This window comes from Amyelois transitella, chromosome 7, assembly GCF_032362555.1.
Source record: "Amyelois transitella isolate CPQ chromosome 7, ilAmyTran1.1, whole genome shotgun sequence".
NCBI lineage: Eukaryota > Metazoa > Arthropoda > Insecta > Lepidoptera > Pyralidae > Amyelois > Amyelois transitella.
In genome coordinates, this window is record NC_083510.1 from 6,943,197 (window position 1) to 6,963,164 (window position 19,968).

Here is a 19,968-nt window from a genome sequence, read left to right on the forward strand (position 1 = left end):
AATTTTAAACTGTAATAGCTAGAGATCTAGTTGTCAGTTACATAGATTCTTATTTATTACAATAGAACAATATGTTAAGTATAAAATCGACATTTCTGGGGATTTCCCGTCTAATTAAATTACGAAATGTACCTATCTAAGTAAAAGTCCCTACTACTCGCCTAAATAAATGCCGGGGAAATCCTCTATTATAAAATATCGCTGTTGACAGTAGATGTCTTTGTGGTTGGTTAAACATCGACATTAGTTGTTATTTAACTCATTATCATTATAGAATTCAAAGAGTGTTGATAACTGGTCCCTTTTCACTAAACATATAATTGCAATTTTCTCACGTTGTGTTCGTTATTTACAGACGATTATTATACGAAAATGTAGCCCATTGCATGTTGCATTAAAATCCATTAAAATCGCATAATGCCAATTTTCCACCTTTTTTCACAAAATCTCAAATATCTCGGAAACTAGAAAGTGCTCAGTGGGCCCTTTTCGCTTGGACGGCCACATATGTTAATTAATTTGCGATTTTGATCAACAAGAAAACTTTCAAGGCCAAATTATTTATAAACCTATATAACTAAAATCTCTAACATAACTTACAAGTTAGAACAGCCGTGCTGGACCCTGCCTCCATTGGGGTAAAAGTCTACATGACCCAGCGCTTGCGCAGCGCCGAGGCCGCCCAAGATGAGCGTCTCTCCATTCGAATGAATGACGTCCACGAACTTTGCATCGCTTCTGTCTAATCGAGCTCGCGGATCTTGGTTCTCGAATAGAGGACCTGCTGGGTCCAAACCTGCAATATACTAGAAATTAAGTTTACACATACTGTCACCATATAAGCTGCCGATCAATACCTCTTTGCAGAGTGCGATCCTGAATCTTTCCAGGGCGAGTTCACGAGTTGAAATTAATACCTCGATCCAGAAGGATAGAAGGTCAACGGTTGACGATGCTGTTAGAGATCTAGCTAATACTTAACGTAGAATGCATGCGCTTACAAATAACTTTCATCATAGGTAACTTTTGTTATCTTAGCAAGGCTCAGTGTTAAACTTGTCCTATTTGTTTAATCCAGGTTATCCTGTTATGGGTAAGGATACCAGGTAAGGTATTGGTTCGTATTTGTATACATAATCTAACATTCATGTACCACAGACCTCTTGATCGTTGTTTTGTTACTCCTACGAGATTGCTCATTACGTAGAAATTTCGCTTTGTTTGCTGCTTAGGCTTTCTGATCGGGAGGGATTTCTTTAATGTTGTATAAAAATGTTGGCTAACTAGAAAACTTGAATAAACAAAGGAATATTGATCACAACATCAAACGTACCTGTAATTCGACTAATATTTTTGAGTTCTGAGCCGGCGAAGCCTGCTACGTGGGCGCCCAGGCTGAACCCAATTAGGTGGACATCCTCGTAACGGAGATCAATGTGTGTCGATAAACCTGGAAAGATTGTTAAAATTTTACATACATTACCTACTATAAAATAACGTACAAACGTACGTTTGCTCGTTGATACTAGTATAAGGTAGGCAGATACTTCATCTTTCCACATTCCACATTTCCTATGTACTTCTTTCGCTTCATCCACATACATTATTCTTTTAATTCAAGCTCATCGGATTAAGTAGGGCACTGATAACCTTTGGTCAATTTATGGTTTTTCATTTTAAAAGGAAATAATTTTCGAATTTCAAATAGGACAAAGTCCTTATCATTTATCCTACTACTATTATAAAGGCGAAAGTTTGTATGGATGTTTGTTACTCTTTCACGCAAAAACTACTGAACCGATTACCATGAAATTTGGTATGTAGGTAGCTGAAGACCCAGAATAACACATAGGCTACTTTTTATCCTAGAGTTCCCGCGGGATTGATAGGGTTTCCATGCGGACGAAGTCGCGGGCGGCCTCTAGTAATCCATACTATTACTGTGCGATGGTCACAATTACATTTATCTAAAATGTATATTGTACGAAATTTAAGCCTTCAAAAATAATTACCGTGACAGCTGAAGGCTTAGCTTAAAGAGTCAGTTTACATTATTCAAATAAAATTAAAAGGAAATAACTTGGTATTGATATTTAAATAGGTCTTTTAAAATATCTATAAAAGCGAATCTAATTGATATTTGTTGTGTTTGCTCATAGCTTCCTATTGGTAGTTATGCCTTATTCATAAATTTGAAGAAAGAATAGTTTATTTAAAGTTAAAGAAACAGTCGTTCAATATGAAACACTCTCTCGCTAAGAATGCATTGTGTTTCAAATCGAGGCACACCGTTTATTATTTTAATATCCTAATCATTGACGTGTAGTCGCGCCTCATTAAGCTGAAAAAGCTGCTTAGTTACTTATATATTTTTTGTTATTTATAGCACTAATTTTTTTTTTATTGAACCGTTGCTTTTGTTTGATCTCTTGCGGGGTAGACAGAGGCATCAATGGCCTCTGTCTGCCCCGCAAGAGATATAGACCTGACTATATGTATGTAACCATTATAATTATTTGGTTCCAGTATCTCTAAAGTTAGGTTTACCTTCAAGCAGCATGGCAAGCTGCTTCCCAACAAGCCTAGTGTTAGCAGCAGCGCGGAGGTAGTTCGGCATCGACGCGCCGCCCTCCCAATCCACACAGACAACATTGCATTCTTCCTGCAAATTTTGAAAACCATGATATTATATCATACTTCGGTACTCTTTTTAAAGGAATATTATGAAAGATTAGTTTTTTCTCGTTCTGGTTCGTTCCCGTGGAAATATCCAGAAATAAATGAATATTATTCCCCAAAGATCTTTTTAAAGCCGCATCCAGCAAAAACATAGAAAATATATTACGCAGTTACAATCAACTTTAAGGCAACTCACAACAGCCATCAGCGCAGATCTCATCTCGTAGACCCAAACATTATCACAGCTGGAGCCGAAGCCGTGCACGATGACCCTGGTGGGCCGCGAGGAGTCGAAGGCGCGCGCCGCCCAGCCCCACGCCGCAGACATGTTGCTCGCTGAGACCGCCAGCAGTGGCTGGTCACCTCTGCAAATTATTATAAGATACTGCGTACACGACAACGAAATGAAGTTGAATTTTTTTTAACTAAAGTAAAAACCTATCAAAAGCTTCTATTTAATGTAACACCGCCAGAGTGAAATGAAAATTTCTAGAAATCCACTCTTAGTGCATGTCTTGACCACATAAGGAACCTAGATTCCTAGATGCCAAATTTCAAACATTGCGCTTCAATCAGTATTCTCTTTTAAATAGATAGATTGTCCCGCCGTAATAAGATCCTATTTAATTTTTTGTTAAATTTTAGTCTCTCTTTCAGCTAGTTCTCGAACAGCTTTTTCATTAGCAAAAATTACACAAATCTTTACCTAATCATAGTGTTTTGGTAAAATAAATACCTGTTAAGTGTGGAGTACAGCAGGAAGTGAGTGCCGACCTCCTGCGGCGAGCTGGGCAGCGTCTCCAGGTAGGCGAAGGGTCCAGCATCCTCGAAGCAGCCGAAGTCACCGTAGCACACTGAGCCTTGCGATCTCTTGCTCCTGATGCAAACAAGGGCAATTTTATTTTACTTGTATCTTAGAAAAGGTTGGTAGACGAGCATTTTGGAAGGCAACGTCTACTAAAATGAAAAAGGTAAAAATGGTTCCTTATTCATAAACGTTGGTGAAGACGTAATTACAATTTGCGAAGTTATATTCCTCTGGATGACTTTGATAAGACATGTCTGGTATTTTCTCTTACCATGTCTGGTCCACTTCAAAGTAAGAGGAGTAAACGGTTGTGAACAAACACATTAGACAAATAACTTGAATTGATTGATTTTGATTTTGCTTGATTCCACTTGCGTGGAACGCCACATTTTCAAAATTCTTAAAAAAGTGAAAGGTAAGTAGTCTACAGGTAGGTAGGTCATTTTGGGGTTTTTTAAATTTAACAAATCAGCTATCTGAAATGAACAGCTGTTCATTATAAAACCCAATGAATAATTTATGAATTTGTAAATATAATAACTATAACAACAACAGTCGTCATAGAGTATAATGACTTGACTGACGACGCAGGTCAAGAGTGGTGCGCAAGGTTTTCTATTTAGGTAATATTTACTCTGAACTCCTAAAAGACTGCCATTCATGATTCAACACTTCCGTCATGCATTACGGGTTATGTAATTGCGTAAAGACGAACACTTAAATCTAATTTTAATATGAGTATTTGGAGGAAAAGTCTAAATAAAATCTATATATATATATAATTTCCATTTTATTGTTTTGATTTATCTTTAAACAATAGCTTAATCTAATTATTCCGTTTACGTATGATAACATCTTAATGAAAGCGTGTGAATGTTGGTTTAATTTCTTTTATTATAAGCGCATGCACGAAACTACTTACTCTCAATATAGGAATCTGAAGATTGCGTTATTCGCGATCTAATAAAAAATATTCTGCTGATAGATAGCCTCCGACGGTGAAATTAACGAATCAGTATAGAAAGTTAACACAGCGAGAAATTGCAAGTGAAAGTTATGCTGTTTTTTGTTTCCAACTGAAACACGATTGCCAGACTGGCTGACCTTTACCTCTCATGCGCCTGTATAATTTAATTAGCTAGATAACGCACGTATGATTATGAAACTTTTATCATCAATTAGCACAATGTAACTTGTATCTATATGTAAAAGCTGAAGAGTTTGTTTGTTTGTTTGAACGCGCAAATCTCAGGAAATACTGGTTTGAATTGAAAAATTTGTGTTGAATAGACCATTTATCGAGGAAGGCCTTAGACTATACTAGCTGTTGCCCGTGACTTCGTCCGCGTAAAGTTCGAGTTGAATCTTAATCATACAGTCCGATACAGACAGACAGACAAAAAATGTAAAAAAAAATTCTCTATCCGTTTCTAGTCCGTTAATAGTCATAATATTAAATGTACAGACAAAATATTTTTACCGTTTTATTATATGTAGTATTTAGATTTTCAGTTTTTTTAAATAAAATACTCAAACAACACAAAAATATAATAATGTATAAATTTTTATTAAAAAAATATTTTTAATAAAAATTTATACATATCTTGTTTTTGTTGGGACTCGAACTTCACAGTCTCACGCGCTAACCACTGGACGAAATTAATGTAGACTACATACATATGGTCACGTCTATATACCTTGCGGGGTAGATAGAGCCAACAGTCTTGAAAAGACTAAATGGCCACGTTCAGCTATTTGGCTTAATGATAGAATTGAGATTCAAATAGTGATAGGTTGCTCGCCCATCGCCTAAAAAAGAATCCCAAGTTTGTAAGCATATCCCTTAGTCGCCTTTCACTTATATTTATATGTTATAGGTATAATGCTGTCGTATAATGATAAATGACTTTGAATTTTAAATTTCGTAAGTTATTTGCAGGCAAACTCATGCCCTGAGTTCATTCAAATGTCGATAACTTTTTTTTTAGTGAACCGATTTTGATGAAACAAACTTTACATGTTCTTCTGAGTTAAAACAAAGCAATTGGTGAAAGTTTGAAATAATTTGGTTCAGTACTTTCGGAGATAATCGTGATCATACATGCAGACAGACAGACAGACAAGAAATTAAAAAAAAAATATTTTTGCTTTCTATTATTCATTCTAAGTGTCCCTCTATCCATTTCAGTCAAAATACTAAATGTACAGACAAAATATTTTTACTATTTTATTATATGTATAGATAAAATCACGCTGCAACTTTTAGGAGCGAAGAAATAATGGAAAATGTGAAAAAAAACCGGGAAAAATTATTCATCCTCGAGGGCTTCAATGATGGCCAAAATAACTATTCCACGCGGACGAAGTCGCGGGCACAGCTAGTTGAAGTTGGGTAGGCTAAGTCTTTTTAGGACTGTTGGTTCTGTCTAACCGTAAGTGATAAAGACGTGATTATATGAACGTATGCTTTAACTTTATAATTCTTTTGTTTTATTTCCATGATTCACGTTAAATGTAATTGATTTATTTATTATTGTAAAAGGTGCCGACCAAAATGGAACTGATCAAAAGTGCGATGGTACCTAGTGCGGGCTTTTTTCATCTCCCACTGCTGCATGGAAGCTCTGACGGCTGCCAGGAGCTCCGCGTCTCTCCTCTCGTCCTCGGCCTCCTGCAGCGCCGTCGCTGGCCGCCCTGCGCCGCGCCATGCCTCCAATTCAGCATCTGTTTATAGCTTAAGTATTATTTTTACAAAGACAATCCATAAAATAAAGATGTGCTTACTTAAGGATATATAAGGAAAAGAGGGTCTCGTGGAAAGTGTACCTAGTCTCTGCCTTCCACTCCGAACAAGAGGCGCATGTACTTAATATATAATGTACATATGTATGTAGAAAATACGTTCAAGGTATTTTCTATATACGTACTACTCTCATCACTCCATCTCATCTTCCTTTTAGTGGCAGTACTATGAAAATTAGATCATTCACCATGCCCTCACCCTCACCTTGTACATCAACCATGATCTAAGTTGGTTTAGGTCAGGCTTTGGTCATGATAGTGGCTAGTAATAAGTAGTAAATGGCTAGGATTCGATCAATATAATTACCCTGATTTATTTACTCGAAGCGAATGAAGGGCAGTACCTTATATTTTTTTCTTTACCGTAACTGTCAGAAACGAATAGAGAGGAAGGGTGATTTGTAGATATTTATTTGATTGGAATTTCGATTCAAGTCTCAGATAGTTAATAAGGCTTCTATTTACGCAAAGAAACTAGCGCACTAAGGTGCAGCAGAGTGGTATTAATCTAAATTTTCTATCGTTTTTGTCTCGTGGCCTGTGTTGCTTGCATTTTAACGAAGCGAAAGGACGTAGTGCGGGCAATAAACTCGGCCATTAGTCCCCGCTTACACTCACATGTTTTTGCAAGTGTGGCCTTGATCTGTCCGCATTGTAGGGCGCTTCAAGTGTGCCAGTGTTAGTGTAGAAGGAAGCAGGCCGTTCCCACACGTAATGATGGGAAACCCGAGGTCTACTTGCCCATGATAATGATTCTACGTACTTGTTATCGCTCACCCTAAGTGTGCTCGTATGAATGTGAAATTCCGTTTCAAGAATGCTATAAAATGAATGCGGTTGGCATAAATCAATCCCGTTACAAATACAATTTACAATGAGGTCATGATTTTATACTCGTAGCAACTGCAATAACAAGGTTGGTGAGTTTAAAAGTAATGATATAAAATAATCTATTAATAAAGTGGTTTGGCCCGTAATATTACATAATTGACGACCAGACGGCAAATATATTATGTTCGACAGCCATATTTGTCAAGTTATGTAATGAAAATTACTAGTGACTTAGTTATGTTATGCTATGCAAGACGCGCGGAGAAAATACAGGTCACCTCACCGATGATTGGATAATATGGTTATTTTTGTAAACATACTATTCTTATGATCCAAACAAGTATATAATGGAGGAAAACATTTATTTAGTAACCGGTTTATAATGGGTGTTTTTAAAACTATGCTGACCCGTCATTATTATTATGAAGCTCATTCCATTGACTGAGAAAGAACTCGATAGCTAAGCAGATTTTGGCAATTTGCCTAATTTGCAGAACTGACAAAGTTCTCAGATAGAAAATGCTAGTGCTTAATGATATAAAAGTATATATAGTGCTATATAAATTTACATGTAAGCTGTATTTTATGAGTTAGACATTTTACCTTGAATGCTGACGATATGAATCTGACTGGATTTATTGAATAAACAAGCTGCGCTAACCTATATGTTATTCCAGGTTATACAATATCTGTGTACTAAATTTAATTAATTCATTAGTTTTTGCGTAAAAGAGTAACGAACATACAAACATTCATCCTCACTAACTTTCGCATTAATAATATAAGTAGGATACTAAGGATACACAATTAAAGTAGAGGTACAAACATTTAGCGGCGACAAGAGAGGCGGCTACCAGCAACACGGCCAGCGAGCGCCAGGCGTGCGCGTGCGCCATCCATGCGGCGCCGCATTCACGACACCCAGCCTGCAACATACCATCTTATAAATACACACATTAGTTATGGATGCAGGGGTCGTGGCAAGTAGAAAAATATAGTGTCTGCCTACTCTTCCAGGAAAGAGGCGTAATTTGTACGTGTGTTTGAATTTATGTAGTGGGTCATTGTGGTCTTCGGCAGACGATTATAATATCTTCCACCTCTTCCTGCGAAAGTCATAGGAACATAATAGTGAATCAAAATAGATAAAGCAGGTAAGTCACGTCAGGCAAGTAATCAACAGAAAAAAACTTCGCTTGTTTTAACGTCTCTCTCATCTTTGTGTGCTTCACAAAAATTTACACAGTTACAAGAAATTGTAGTAGAAAAAAATCACTAGGAATGGCGGACTTGTCCCATGAAGGGATCTCTTCCAGCCTACCGGCAAACATTGAGAAAATGAGATAATTAATTGAATAAGCCTAATAAATATCCTGTCATGTCATCAATTGTTATTCATCATTAATATGGATGATTATTAGATGCAAATGCAAAGCGACATAATTTTACCGGTAACTAAGTATTTATGTCGTGTGGTTCCAAGCACCAACAGAACAAAGAATAAGACCAGTCCAGACAGGCTTATAAACTTGCGATTCATTTGTAGGCGATGGGCTAGCAACCTGTCACTATTTAAGTCTCAATTCTATCAACAAGCCAAACAGCTGAAGGTGGCCTATCAGTCTCTTCAAGACTGTCGGCTCTGTCTATTCCGTAAGGGATATCGATAGGCCATCAGTCTTATATAGACGTGACTATATGTATGTTTGTATGTAGTAAGGGTTTAGGGCGAGCGTAACGGTATCGTAGCGCTGCTACGAAGCTACGACGCCGCTACGACTTCAATTAATGCTTTATGGGAATTAGTGTCAACGTCAGTTTAGTTTTAAATTAACATGATTTGTTTTATTATTGTATGCTGTTAATGATTGTAAATTGCAAAAATTTTGAATATTTGGCGCAATGCCGGCCTATGTGGCTGCGCTGCCTTTGAGTCTTAAGGTCACTGGTTCGATTCTTAGTTAGGCCATGATAGACAACTTCCTTTGTTTATCTTACAATATTTATTATGAATATAGTATCTTAAATATACTAGTAACTTATCACGTTTTCGTTTTAAAACACTCAAAGTACAATTTAAAAAGCGCTGCGTAGCGTGTTACGCGTATTAATCGGCTAATAGTAAGGCGACGACACAATACTTAGTTCCATCACCGAGTTAATAAGTTCCGTAACGTTATAATTACGTCATTAGCCAGATTTCCTGGTGCCCAATCTGTGCCTACAATAGGCAAGGAAATGTTCACCAGTCGGAATCGTGTTGCCATTCTAAACACGAATGCTGGATGATTCCATGTGTTACGAAATAATGTGATGAGAATTTCAAGTATTTAGAATACTATAGTTTACTAATTTTTTTTTAAGAGTAAAGTACACCCGTTTCTCCGCCTGCGTAAAATAAAATAATCTCGTTAACAGCAGTTCCTGCGGGAAGTCTAGAAAGAGGAAACATGTATATTTCCATTAATATGGGTACAATATTTGTCAGTAATAATCAATGTGTGTGTGGTGAAACAAATATATTTTGGTTTATTTCAAAAATGTTTGTGGCCGAATGCATATCCGTTTATAGCATTAATGTAGAAAGTAAATGTAATAACTTGCGCTCTCACTGCATGACAAAATAATACTTTTTATTATTTGGTCAGGTCAGTTCTGTTATATTACATAATTGTATGACATACATCTCTTATGAATCACACACATTTTATTTATATTCGCGACCATGCCGAACAATAAAAGTATTTATAGACTGTTGTATAGTAGATGACATTTATAGAATAGAAGGCACCTACCTTAAATTGTTTTTAAGATTGTTGTAACGCGCACATGCTTAATCGTAATGTAAGTACTAGTTTGCCCTTGACTTAGGCTATCGGCGCCTTGCTTATATTTTACAAAAAGAATCAAATTAAAAACACCTCTTTCGTTGCTTTTAAAGTAACATTGTGTAAAATAGGTTCCCTAGGATAGGAACAGGGTTCTCCACAACAGAAGGTCATTCTAATAGACTTTAGTTTTGGCACAAAATAAAGAATCATTCATCAAAATCGGGAGCGTAACTTATTATTTATTACAGTATAACACAGGATTGTTTGAATTGAACAAAGAGCGCCTGACTCTGTTTATTTTGAAATAAAAACATATTTCAAATTTTCAAAATTTCAAAATTTATTTATTTCGGATAACAAGATCCATTTGTTTAGTAACAATGGTACTTATAAATATGTTAGTATAAAAACATAGACAACACAAAAAGAAATAAAAATAAAAACATAAAAAATAAAATCAGTAAATCATGTACTTGCGAGGCACTCCGTGCGGATGATCACGTACACCAAGACGACAGTCTTCTATTTCCGTCATCACCCGGACGAAGTGTCTCAGCAGAGGTGCATTGAGATCCTGAGCCACTATTTTCAGGATACTGTTTTCACTCCCCCGCACCCTCCTTAGCATAGATGACACTCTCTTTCTAATTATGGCATGAAACCCATCCGTTTGGGCCTGAGCAAACATACCGGAGGCGCTGCAAAAGCGAGGGAGTTTCAACATCATCCTGAAAATGTTATTATACTGTATGCGCAGTGTATTTAGCGATTTTTTAGTGTAACTAAACCAAAGGCTGCCCGTGTACATACTCTGACAGTAGGCTTTAAAGAGTGTTATTTTTACTTGGTCTGAACAACGGGCGAACCTTCTTATCAGCATATTTCCGCGAATCGCCAGAGACCTGCGCTCCCTCTCTATATCTGCATCGTCCCTAAGGTCATCAGTGAGAATATGTCCCAGGTAACGGAATTGATAAACACGCGTCAATTTCACCCCGTTTAATACGGGGGAGATGTGTTCAGGACATTTACCACCGGCCTTAAAGATCATGTACTGACTCTTCTTAACATTGTATATGAGACCATGTGCCTTGGCATATGACTCACATACCTCTAACAGCTCTGCAATGGCCCTCACAGTCGGTCCCAGCACCACCATGTCGTCTGCGTAACTAAAGTTGTTAGCATTAACACCCCCCACCCAGCATCCGACACGCCTGCTGCTAAGCTCAACTATGAGATCATTAACATACAGGTTGAAGAGTGTAGGAGACGATATCCCCCCCTGTCTCACTCCACACTCCAACCCGTATGGCTCAGAGATACTGTTCGACCATTTCACAGAATTGGTTTGGTTTGCATACCAATACCGAAACAAATTAATCAACTGAACCGGTATACCCCTGTCCCTCATTTTTCCCCAGAGCACATCGTATGAAACGAGATCGAAGGCTTTGGAGAGATCTAAGAAACAGGCGTACACCGGTGTCTTGCGGTTGGTGTAATAGTGGACGGTGTGCTTGAGAGCCAGAATTGCGCTTTCAGTGGATAGTTTCGGTCGAAAACCGAACTGGGCGTCGTGTATTTTTAGGTACTTCTGTAAACAAGAATCAAGCAAACCGTCCAATACCTTGGCCACGATAGTTGCGAGAGAGATTGGACGATAATTGTTTCTATCTGAGATGTTACCTGTCTTGTTTTTAGCTATTGGCACAACTATTGTTTTCATAAGATTAGCTGGTAGGTACGAATGTCTAAAACACATATTAAAAAACAAAGACAGGACCCTCGGCAGATGACTCCCCGCATACTTCAAATGCTCAATACTAAGTCCGTCGTGCCCCGGGGACCTGCCTCTGCACATACCCGTTATTATGTCATTTACATGACCCGCAGTAAACAAAAGCAATGGCTCAATCCCCGGGTGACTCAGAACAGCATCAAGACCTGCAGTGGATTGACCCAGAGGGGACCGCACCTGAAAATGTTCTCTGAACATGTTTGCGATCGCCTCAGCGTCGCTCTTTCCGTCTACACACACAGGCAGTCCCGGTCCCTTACCCAGTACATTTGTGGCCTTCCAAAATTTCCCAAAATTCTTATCCGCTCTTAATTTTGCTATTTTGTCCATTTTGATTTGGTCCTGATTGTTTTGGCACCATTTTAATCTACCCTTGTAAATTTTCCTAGACTCACACATTTGATCGTAAAATGGGCCTGCGGCCGGCCTATTATGGAATACCCATGTGGCGAAATCTATACGCCTTAAATCACAAAAATAAAAAATAGAATCACTCGACGCTATCAGTCGTAAACAGCGAAAAACCTAAATCGCGCAAGCAAAGATTTCACGGATTGGAGCTATATATACAACCTCCGACACAACATCGTCGGAGCCGCGGTTCCCCAGGCATAACACCTAGCCTGGCGGAAGATCTTCCCTTTGGTGGCGGTCGAGCCGAATCATCGCTCCCGCTACACCCATATGCCAAATCTGAACCGGGCCTCCCTGTGTGCGTCTCTCACATGGCTATTCCAACCACACAATACCTTATTTTTGACAACCATATTACATTTATGACGTTCTTTAGTTTTGGTTGCCGCTTCTGTTAATATGAGAACTATCTGTTCATACATCCCATCCAAGATACGTTTATGATCCGCCAAGTCACATGACCCGCTGCTACACTCCTCCAATTCCTTAGGTAAGTCAATATCTCGCAAACACGCATGGCAAAGGCTCTGGTATCTATTTATTTGTGAGTCATCCCTTTCACCCCAAATTACAGCGGAACCCGTTACGCCGCGGGTCATGAGTTTGGGGCTCACGATGTCCATATTGCATTCTACAAACAATGGTAAATGATCAGAGAGAAAGACATCCTCAAGTACACTGACCCTCACAATCGACATCATTGCTGATTGGGATACCACACTATGGTCCAGCCAACTCCTCGTCCCGTGGTAGGAGTCGGAAAAAGTATATGTTCCCGAGTCAACACCTAACATGTCTACATCCGCACAAACCCATAATCTATCCGAGCAGAAGTTATAAAGCTCAGTATAAAAATATTCATTAGGATCTGCATTAAAATCACCTAACAAGTAAACGGTTTCGACATTACAACTCGCCTCAATGGCACTAATTTCACCTAGTACTTCAGTAAAAATCGGCAAGTTATTATGACATCTAGTTGGCATGTAAACTGAAAATACCAGAATATCCCGTCCTCTAAGAGTAAGTTTAACCGCCGCAAGTCTTGGGCTGCTACAATCAATAACACATACCGAATCAAATATACACTTCCTATAGAGTATGGCCAGCCCACCGTAGGGTCTCCCTCTCAGTATACCAGCCGATGAATCCACAGCAGACTTACCGATGTACTCAAAGTCATTACTAACTAAACTGAGCATCGGTATATCGTGCTCTAAAAGCCAGGTCTCCTGTAGACATACCACACTAGACATCGAGCATATAGATCTAATATCCTCAATGGACCTCTTAAAAGATTTACAGTTAAAACTTGCTAAAATAAGGTTATTATTATTATTAGAACTATAATCCATAATTAAGAATCTTTTTTGACTTTAACATTGCGGTCTCCTTGTTTAGTTCCATACAAAAACTTAACAAACCGCCTAAACGTAATGCCATCTGGCCACAGAGCGCCATCTAAAAACATATCAACCCTATTCTTAGGTACAAACAATTTGTACGCATTATATTTTTTCAAAGATTTCATTTTTATCAATTTCAACAAATATTGCGAATGGCCATAATTTATGAGCTAAAAAGTAAAATACCAACTACTCTCATGAAATATAAAAAATGCACTGGAGTACATTGACTCCACGGTCAATATTTCTATTTACAACCAGTTTGAAGAACATGTCTGCCCTGAATGTGATTTCACACACGATTTCTACTTAGTACCTTACGGGGAGATGACCATATTGTTGAGGATTTTGCAAATTATACATATATCTACACTCTTCTACAAAAATAATCTTAACATTTTAATATGTATCTGTCGGTATGATAAGTTTATTGAGGTAATTTTAGTTTGAATTTTTTTGGATTAATGGTTTGACAAGCGAAAAGTTGCCATTCTCGTATTTCATAGTCGACATATCGAAGGTATTATATTTTTCTATATAATTACTGTACAGGAATTCAACAATAAAATGTTGGGAATGAGATTTGATATTATTAAAAAACATAAATAACAACTCTACTTATAAACCAAGCAACAGATACAGGCAACAATGACAGAATCAATAAATTTAATATAATTTTATATCAATATACCAAAAATGTACATATCTACCTTAGTATAATATTTATACCTACACAATTTTATACACAACAGTAAACCGCAATAAGTGCAATTTCATCTGCTTTTATTTTACCTAAGTAAGTGGTTTTTAATATCTATTACCGTAACCATTGTCGTCACATGTGTAGAAACTCTGTAGGTGAATAATTACTGATAGCAGTTTAACTTATGGTTGTAGCAGAGAATACATAACAAATAAGGGTACATTTCAGGAAATTACCCGAAACAGTTGTTGCAAAATTGATCTAGCAAACAAAAGCTGTTAATTTAAGAACTTAACAAAAATTGCTTATAAGTATTTTACAATTTTATTCCCGATTTGTTTTTATAGTTTATTATTTATTTACAGTTTGTTATTTACTCAAAAATCAAAAGCGTACGTCACTATGACGCAGCTGTACTTTCTTTTTTTCTATTTCACATTTTTTTCTACAAACAACTTTGTTATCTTACATTTTACAAGTAAAACTAAGGAGTTTGAATAGAGGACCATGGTAGAGGACAGACTATAGTCTGTCCTGTCCAATGACACAGAGGCATGGACCTCTTTGGACAGACCGTGAAATTAAAATAGTTTATAAGTATCACTTTTTTGTAACTATTCCGTGTTGTATGTTCGATATTCCGATACACAACACATTATTATTTAAATTTAAGCATGATTATCTTGAATTTTTTACCAATAATCTGTAACTTTCATTCTTTAGAGACTTTAAACATAAAGAAAATGTATAACTTGACCTTGTCAGTCAAGCTAAGCCAACGCGTTTTATCTCAAGATTTTATAACATTAACGGAACATCTAGGTATGCGGCTGTGAAGCCTTGCCTTCGAGGTCTACGAGCTATTCTAGGTCTTCAGGGTGTTTTATTGAGCTTTAATTGGCGATAAGTATATACCTAACCGCATATTGCTTTCATGTACTCACATACTATTATCTTTCTTAAATGTACATCATTCGTTTTTGAGCATACTTTAAATTACTTTTAATTGTGTCTTCATAAGATAACTTAATTTTTTAATTTATTTATTCAATGACTTTGACAATATCATACCGAGCCATACCAGTTCCATTAGGCCAGGCACACATAAGTTGTAGTTATTGACCTGGAACATGGTCTCGCTCTAATTCCACGGTCGCCGATTGAGCCCAAATAGAAATGGAATCATTATTATTGAAATGCTCAATGTCGTCACATCAACTCGAAATTGGCGCAAATCGTTCGTTCATATCTCTCTTTTATCGTTTCATAGTTTCCAGTTGCAACTTCCGTAACTATGCGTCAGGAGCTAAGATCAGTTGCAACTTCCGTAATTATGCTTAAGGGGCTAGGATCTGCTAAAGTACGTAAGTAAGAAATGGACAAGCATTTCATTGGGAGCCCTGACTGACCAATTGGAAGGCCGCGGTCATCACTTTAAAATGGAATTTGTTAACAGCCCAATATTCAGTATGCAGGGCCTGAGCAGACTAGGAGGAGTGTGCGACGCCTGACTACCTGATGTGTAGCTACGACTCATTGGCTGATAAACTGATGAGGCTTACTCCGAACTGGAGGACTTTGTAATCACATGCAGGTGAATAATGCGTGAGATACAAAGATGCTTGTAAGATCAGATGGTTGTTACTATAAGTTTCATTTTATTTTTACTTTTCTGTTATTAGATCTTTCAATATCCAAAAGTGATTATGAAAAAGTTTGAATGTTACATTTTTAATGTTAGTAGAATAGTGAAATGTGAGGATGCAACCGGGCCTAAACCCAAGAGGAAGCAGTAGAATAATGAAATCGAATTTTGTTAGCGAAAGTAATTCATGCAAAATATTGGCCAATTCACATCACTACCACTTAGAAAATACCTTTAGAATTACATCAATGTTAGAATAACATGACTGTTAAAAACGTCTTTGTGGTTTTTGAACCATTTTTTCGAAGGAAGTCGTAGCCAATCAAGCGAGAAGGCGAGCAAACAGCCATGATAGTAATTATGAGTTACCAAAAATATCAAATCTGCTTTTTTTTGCTTGTTTTAAAGTCATTCGCAGAGAGTTCACCATCGATAAGGTATGTTTGAAATGAAAAAGTAAGATATTATATGTGAGATAGGCTACAAAAATACAACAATATAATTTTGTGTGAGAAAAAATATTTTACGTTCCACAGAACTAAGATATATGTACCAACTTTGCGATAATTCGCAGCTGTATTATTTCTAAAAAAGATATCGTGAAAAATATGTTTTTATATTCGTTTCATACGAGTACGAGGCGCAACCAAATGCAGTATTTCTTCAAATATGACAAGTAATGTTGATTTATATGACCCATTTACTCTTATGCACCATTGTTTATCTTTTATGCAAACGACCATTCTATACTTACATTTCATGATTTACCTGCATTCCGATGCAACATCTGTAAATAAACGTTCATACTAACTTTCCAGGAGGTAACGTAAATAGGTGCTATTCCTATATTTCTGTTTATTTTGATAGTACAGTACGTAAGTATATATCCATTAAAAAATTAAGTTTGTAGATCTTACATACATAGTGATACACGTTATTACCTACATACGAAATAAGATTTGTTTAACTGGAAAAAAAACATTAAAAGCTATTGCTGTGGCGTGTTGTCTTGTTGACTTCGGTTCTCTTCGTATTGGAGAAAAGCAAAATACTTTGCGGTTGTTAAGTCCATAATTAATGAGTTTCGCTTGGCTTTAACGTAAATGTGCAATTGAATGCAAAACAAAATGTGCAATCTCTGGTATGAAATGGTAAAGTTATTTTTTTTCTTATTCTATTTATCACCTACATATAATAATGTGGCCTTTTAGTCTTCTCAAGGCCTTACCACTTCATACCAGCCTTTTTCAGGGAACAAACGCCACTGCAATGATTTGATATTCCTCTTGTGATAAGTAGTTTTAGATTTAAAAATAATTTTCATAACGTATAAGTTAGGCATAAGTAAAATAACTTTGCATATAATAAACCGTAAGACAGGCATTTTACACAACACTTTGTTATTTTACGGTCAAGTTTAAATAAATCTCAGACGGCAAATAATCATCTTCCGCTCATTACGCTCCAATTGAGACTGCTTTTGTACGAGTATGTTGAGAATATAAATGTATTTGGAAATATTTTAAGGATAGTTCTATGTTCTGTTAAGTTTTTTCTCTTTTATCACTAGGAGCCTATGGTTATTTAGGTTAGGAACTTTATGATGGGAAAATGTATTTGTTTAGATAATTAACCGGGATGTAATATAAAAAACTGTATCTTTAAAAATAAAGAAAACTATGATAAAAAACTTTAAACATAAAAACAATCTTAACTCCAATTTGTCTTAAATCATTGTTGTGTAAAAAATTAAAAAAAGACGATCGTACTTTTTCGATACGTAAAATTATAACTTTTCTGTAAGCGGCCAGTGTGTAAATTAACAATACATTTTTAAACAGTATTTGTGAGTCATACTTATAACATTCCTATAAGAATATACATAAATACAACTTGCGCAATCGTTGCTTAAATTATAATTTAATCAACGATTTCTCAAGTTGTATTTATAGGATTTAAATACTTTGGACAGGCGGTGTAACCCACGCTAAGTTCCTACCTCACAAGTAAAAGAATTTTGGTGGTAGAAGCTAGTAGAATCTAAACTCGCAACAGAACGTTCAAGGGACATAAATTGCTTCTAATGAAAGCTAAGTTACCAAATTCGACACACTATCACTATAACACGAATAAATTTTATTGAAATATACGAACGGCGAATAATGAAATACTGTTTATCGATTGACAGTATCGGGAACCAGTAAAAGGCACAATGGTTCCGCCTGGGTTGCCGTGTAACCCCAATCTAACAGAAATGGCGTTATTAGCCAGTTACTGAGGAAGTCTTGACAATTAACATAAATAGTAAGGTAGCTAGCTACATTTGATTGCACAAAATGCAGGTTTTTTAAGCTTTATTGATCCTTTAGAGATCGTGGCAAGTGGAAAGATGTTGTCTCTGCCTACTCCTCCGGGAAAGAGGCGTGATTTTATGTATGTATGTTGATCCTATGTCCAATCAGAAAAGAAGTGTGGATTCACAACATACCTAACCTACAGCACATTATTTATTACTATAGGGCGATTTATTTATTAAAAATACAATGCAGAAGGTTATTTTGTTTTACTTTTTTATACTTTGGAAACTCCTTGTAATAGTTTCTAATTATGTAATTCTATGATGACGTTATATCGCATAATACCACTATCGGCAGGTTCACATAGACTTGGCATGCCCGTAAATACAACAAATAAAGCGATTAGTTCTATGGAAGAACGTGACTGGGTATATCTACTACATAAGTTTTTGTGAACTGACCCAGACCGAAACATTACTTAAGACAATACTTGGAATGGTATTATGTAAATAAGAAGCAACTTTCTTTTCCAATTAGACTGTGGAATCGTGGATCATGCTGACAATGGTCAGCTGTGTTGTGAAACTTCTTTGTCGAATTTGTAAATTGCATTAACTCGAAGCTTCAAAATGGGGACAGACATCTCAGCTCAATCAAAGACGAAAATATTGAAAAGCTAACATTCATAAGTTTGATAAATTATCGTATCAATAGAATAATCAATCACCTATATTTATACTATGTACCTATCTTAAATTTACCTATCACATGAAATTCATACTTATGTTAAAAAAATTGATAAATATTATAGTTGTGAGATTTTGGAATAATGTAAAATTTCTTTTCGGTATCCGGTTATTTACAATCCTTTAGAAGTTTACAAAATAAATTTTTAAATGTTTCTAAGGAAGTCCCCATGAGATTACTAAGGAAAAAACATTCTCATTAAATGATAGAATGAATGTAATCGACTGCAACACTCGATTGGACGCTATAAAAGGCATGCAGGCCAAATTGCTACATCTACTTCCTATACTATCCAGTTCTTACCCAACTGAATTTTAAACCAGCAACATAGTTACTTGTGACGATTTACATTGATATTTTTTTTATTACGTTCTTTAATTTTTAGACCTGCCACTTTCTTCGTTCTATGTAATTTTTTTAGGTCACATACATACATTTAGGTACATATATTATAATTTTAATGCAATACAAAATAACATCCATCTACAATAAGCCGGGTTTTCATCTAGTGTAATTACACACACACACACACACACGCTCTTTTAAACTAATAAAAAATGAGGATTAAATTTTATCATTATCTTGTATAATGTACAATTAATTACATTTTTATGATCCTATAAATGATATCCCGCTGCCCTATCTAAGGTTTCGACTGTGGAGAGCAGTGTACTTTCACTGGGACCGGCGCGTGCGCATCTCGGCGACCTCGGTTTGGGAGCGCACCGCACAGGTGAAAGCGGGACGGCCCTTTTGACACCACTCAACTATAAAATGATTTCGGACACAGGCTTATTTCAAAGTCACCAATCGCCTCTATATATCAAGATCGTCTAATTATGGTTATATGAAAAATTTGAATGAATGATTTCTCCCAAACGCCTTAGTGTGCAAAAAGAGTATGTTTGTTAGTGTTAAACCTTTCTGATTCCTATACAAATCGCTCATTCAACACCATATTAAAATTTTCATCAACTACCTATATTACACGATAATGTGAATGA

At 36.4% G+C, this 19,968-nt stretch overlaps 1 protein-coding gene across 1 annotated transcript in view; it reads right to left on the reverse strand.

Moving 5' to 3' along the window:
- The window catches only part of LOC106134007 (uncharacterized), a 30,863-nt gene that overhangs the window by 4,801 nt on the left and 6,094 nt on the right, over window positions 1-19,968 (reverse strand). Inside the window, exons 2-8 of the mRNA XM_013333948.2 lie at window positions 7,947-8,046; window positions 6,070-6,211; window positions 3,416-3,556; window positions 2,876-3,044; window positions 2,548-2,662; window positions 1,334-1,450; window positions 601-796 (exon numbers count right to left, since the gene is read on the reverse strand). Of these exons, the coding sequence (XP_013189402.2) occupies window positions 601-796; window positions 1,334-1,450; window positions 2,548-2,662; window positions 2,876-3,044; window positions 3,416-3,556; window positions 6,070-6,211; window positions 7,947-8,016 (950 nt within the window). The 5' untranslated portion in view covers window positions 8,017-8,046. The remainder of the gene's footprint in view (window positions 1-600; window positions 797-1,333; window positions 1,451-2,547; window positions 2,663-2,875; window positions 3,045-3,415; window positions 3,557-6,069; window positions 6,212-7,946; window positions 8,047-19,968) is intronic.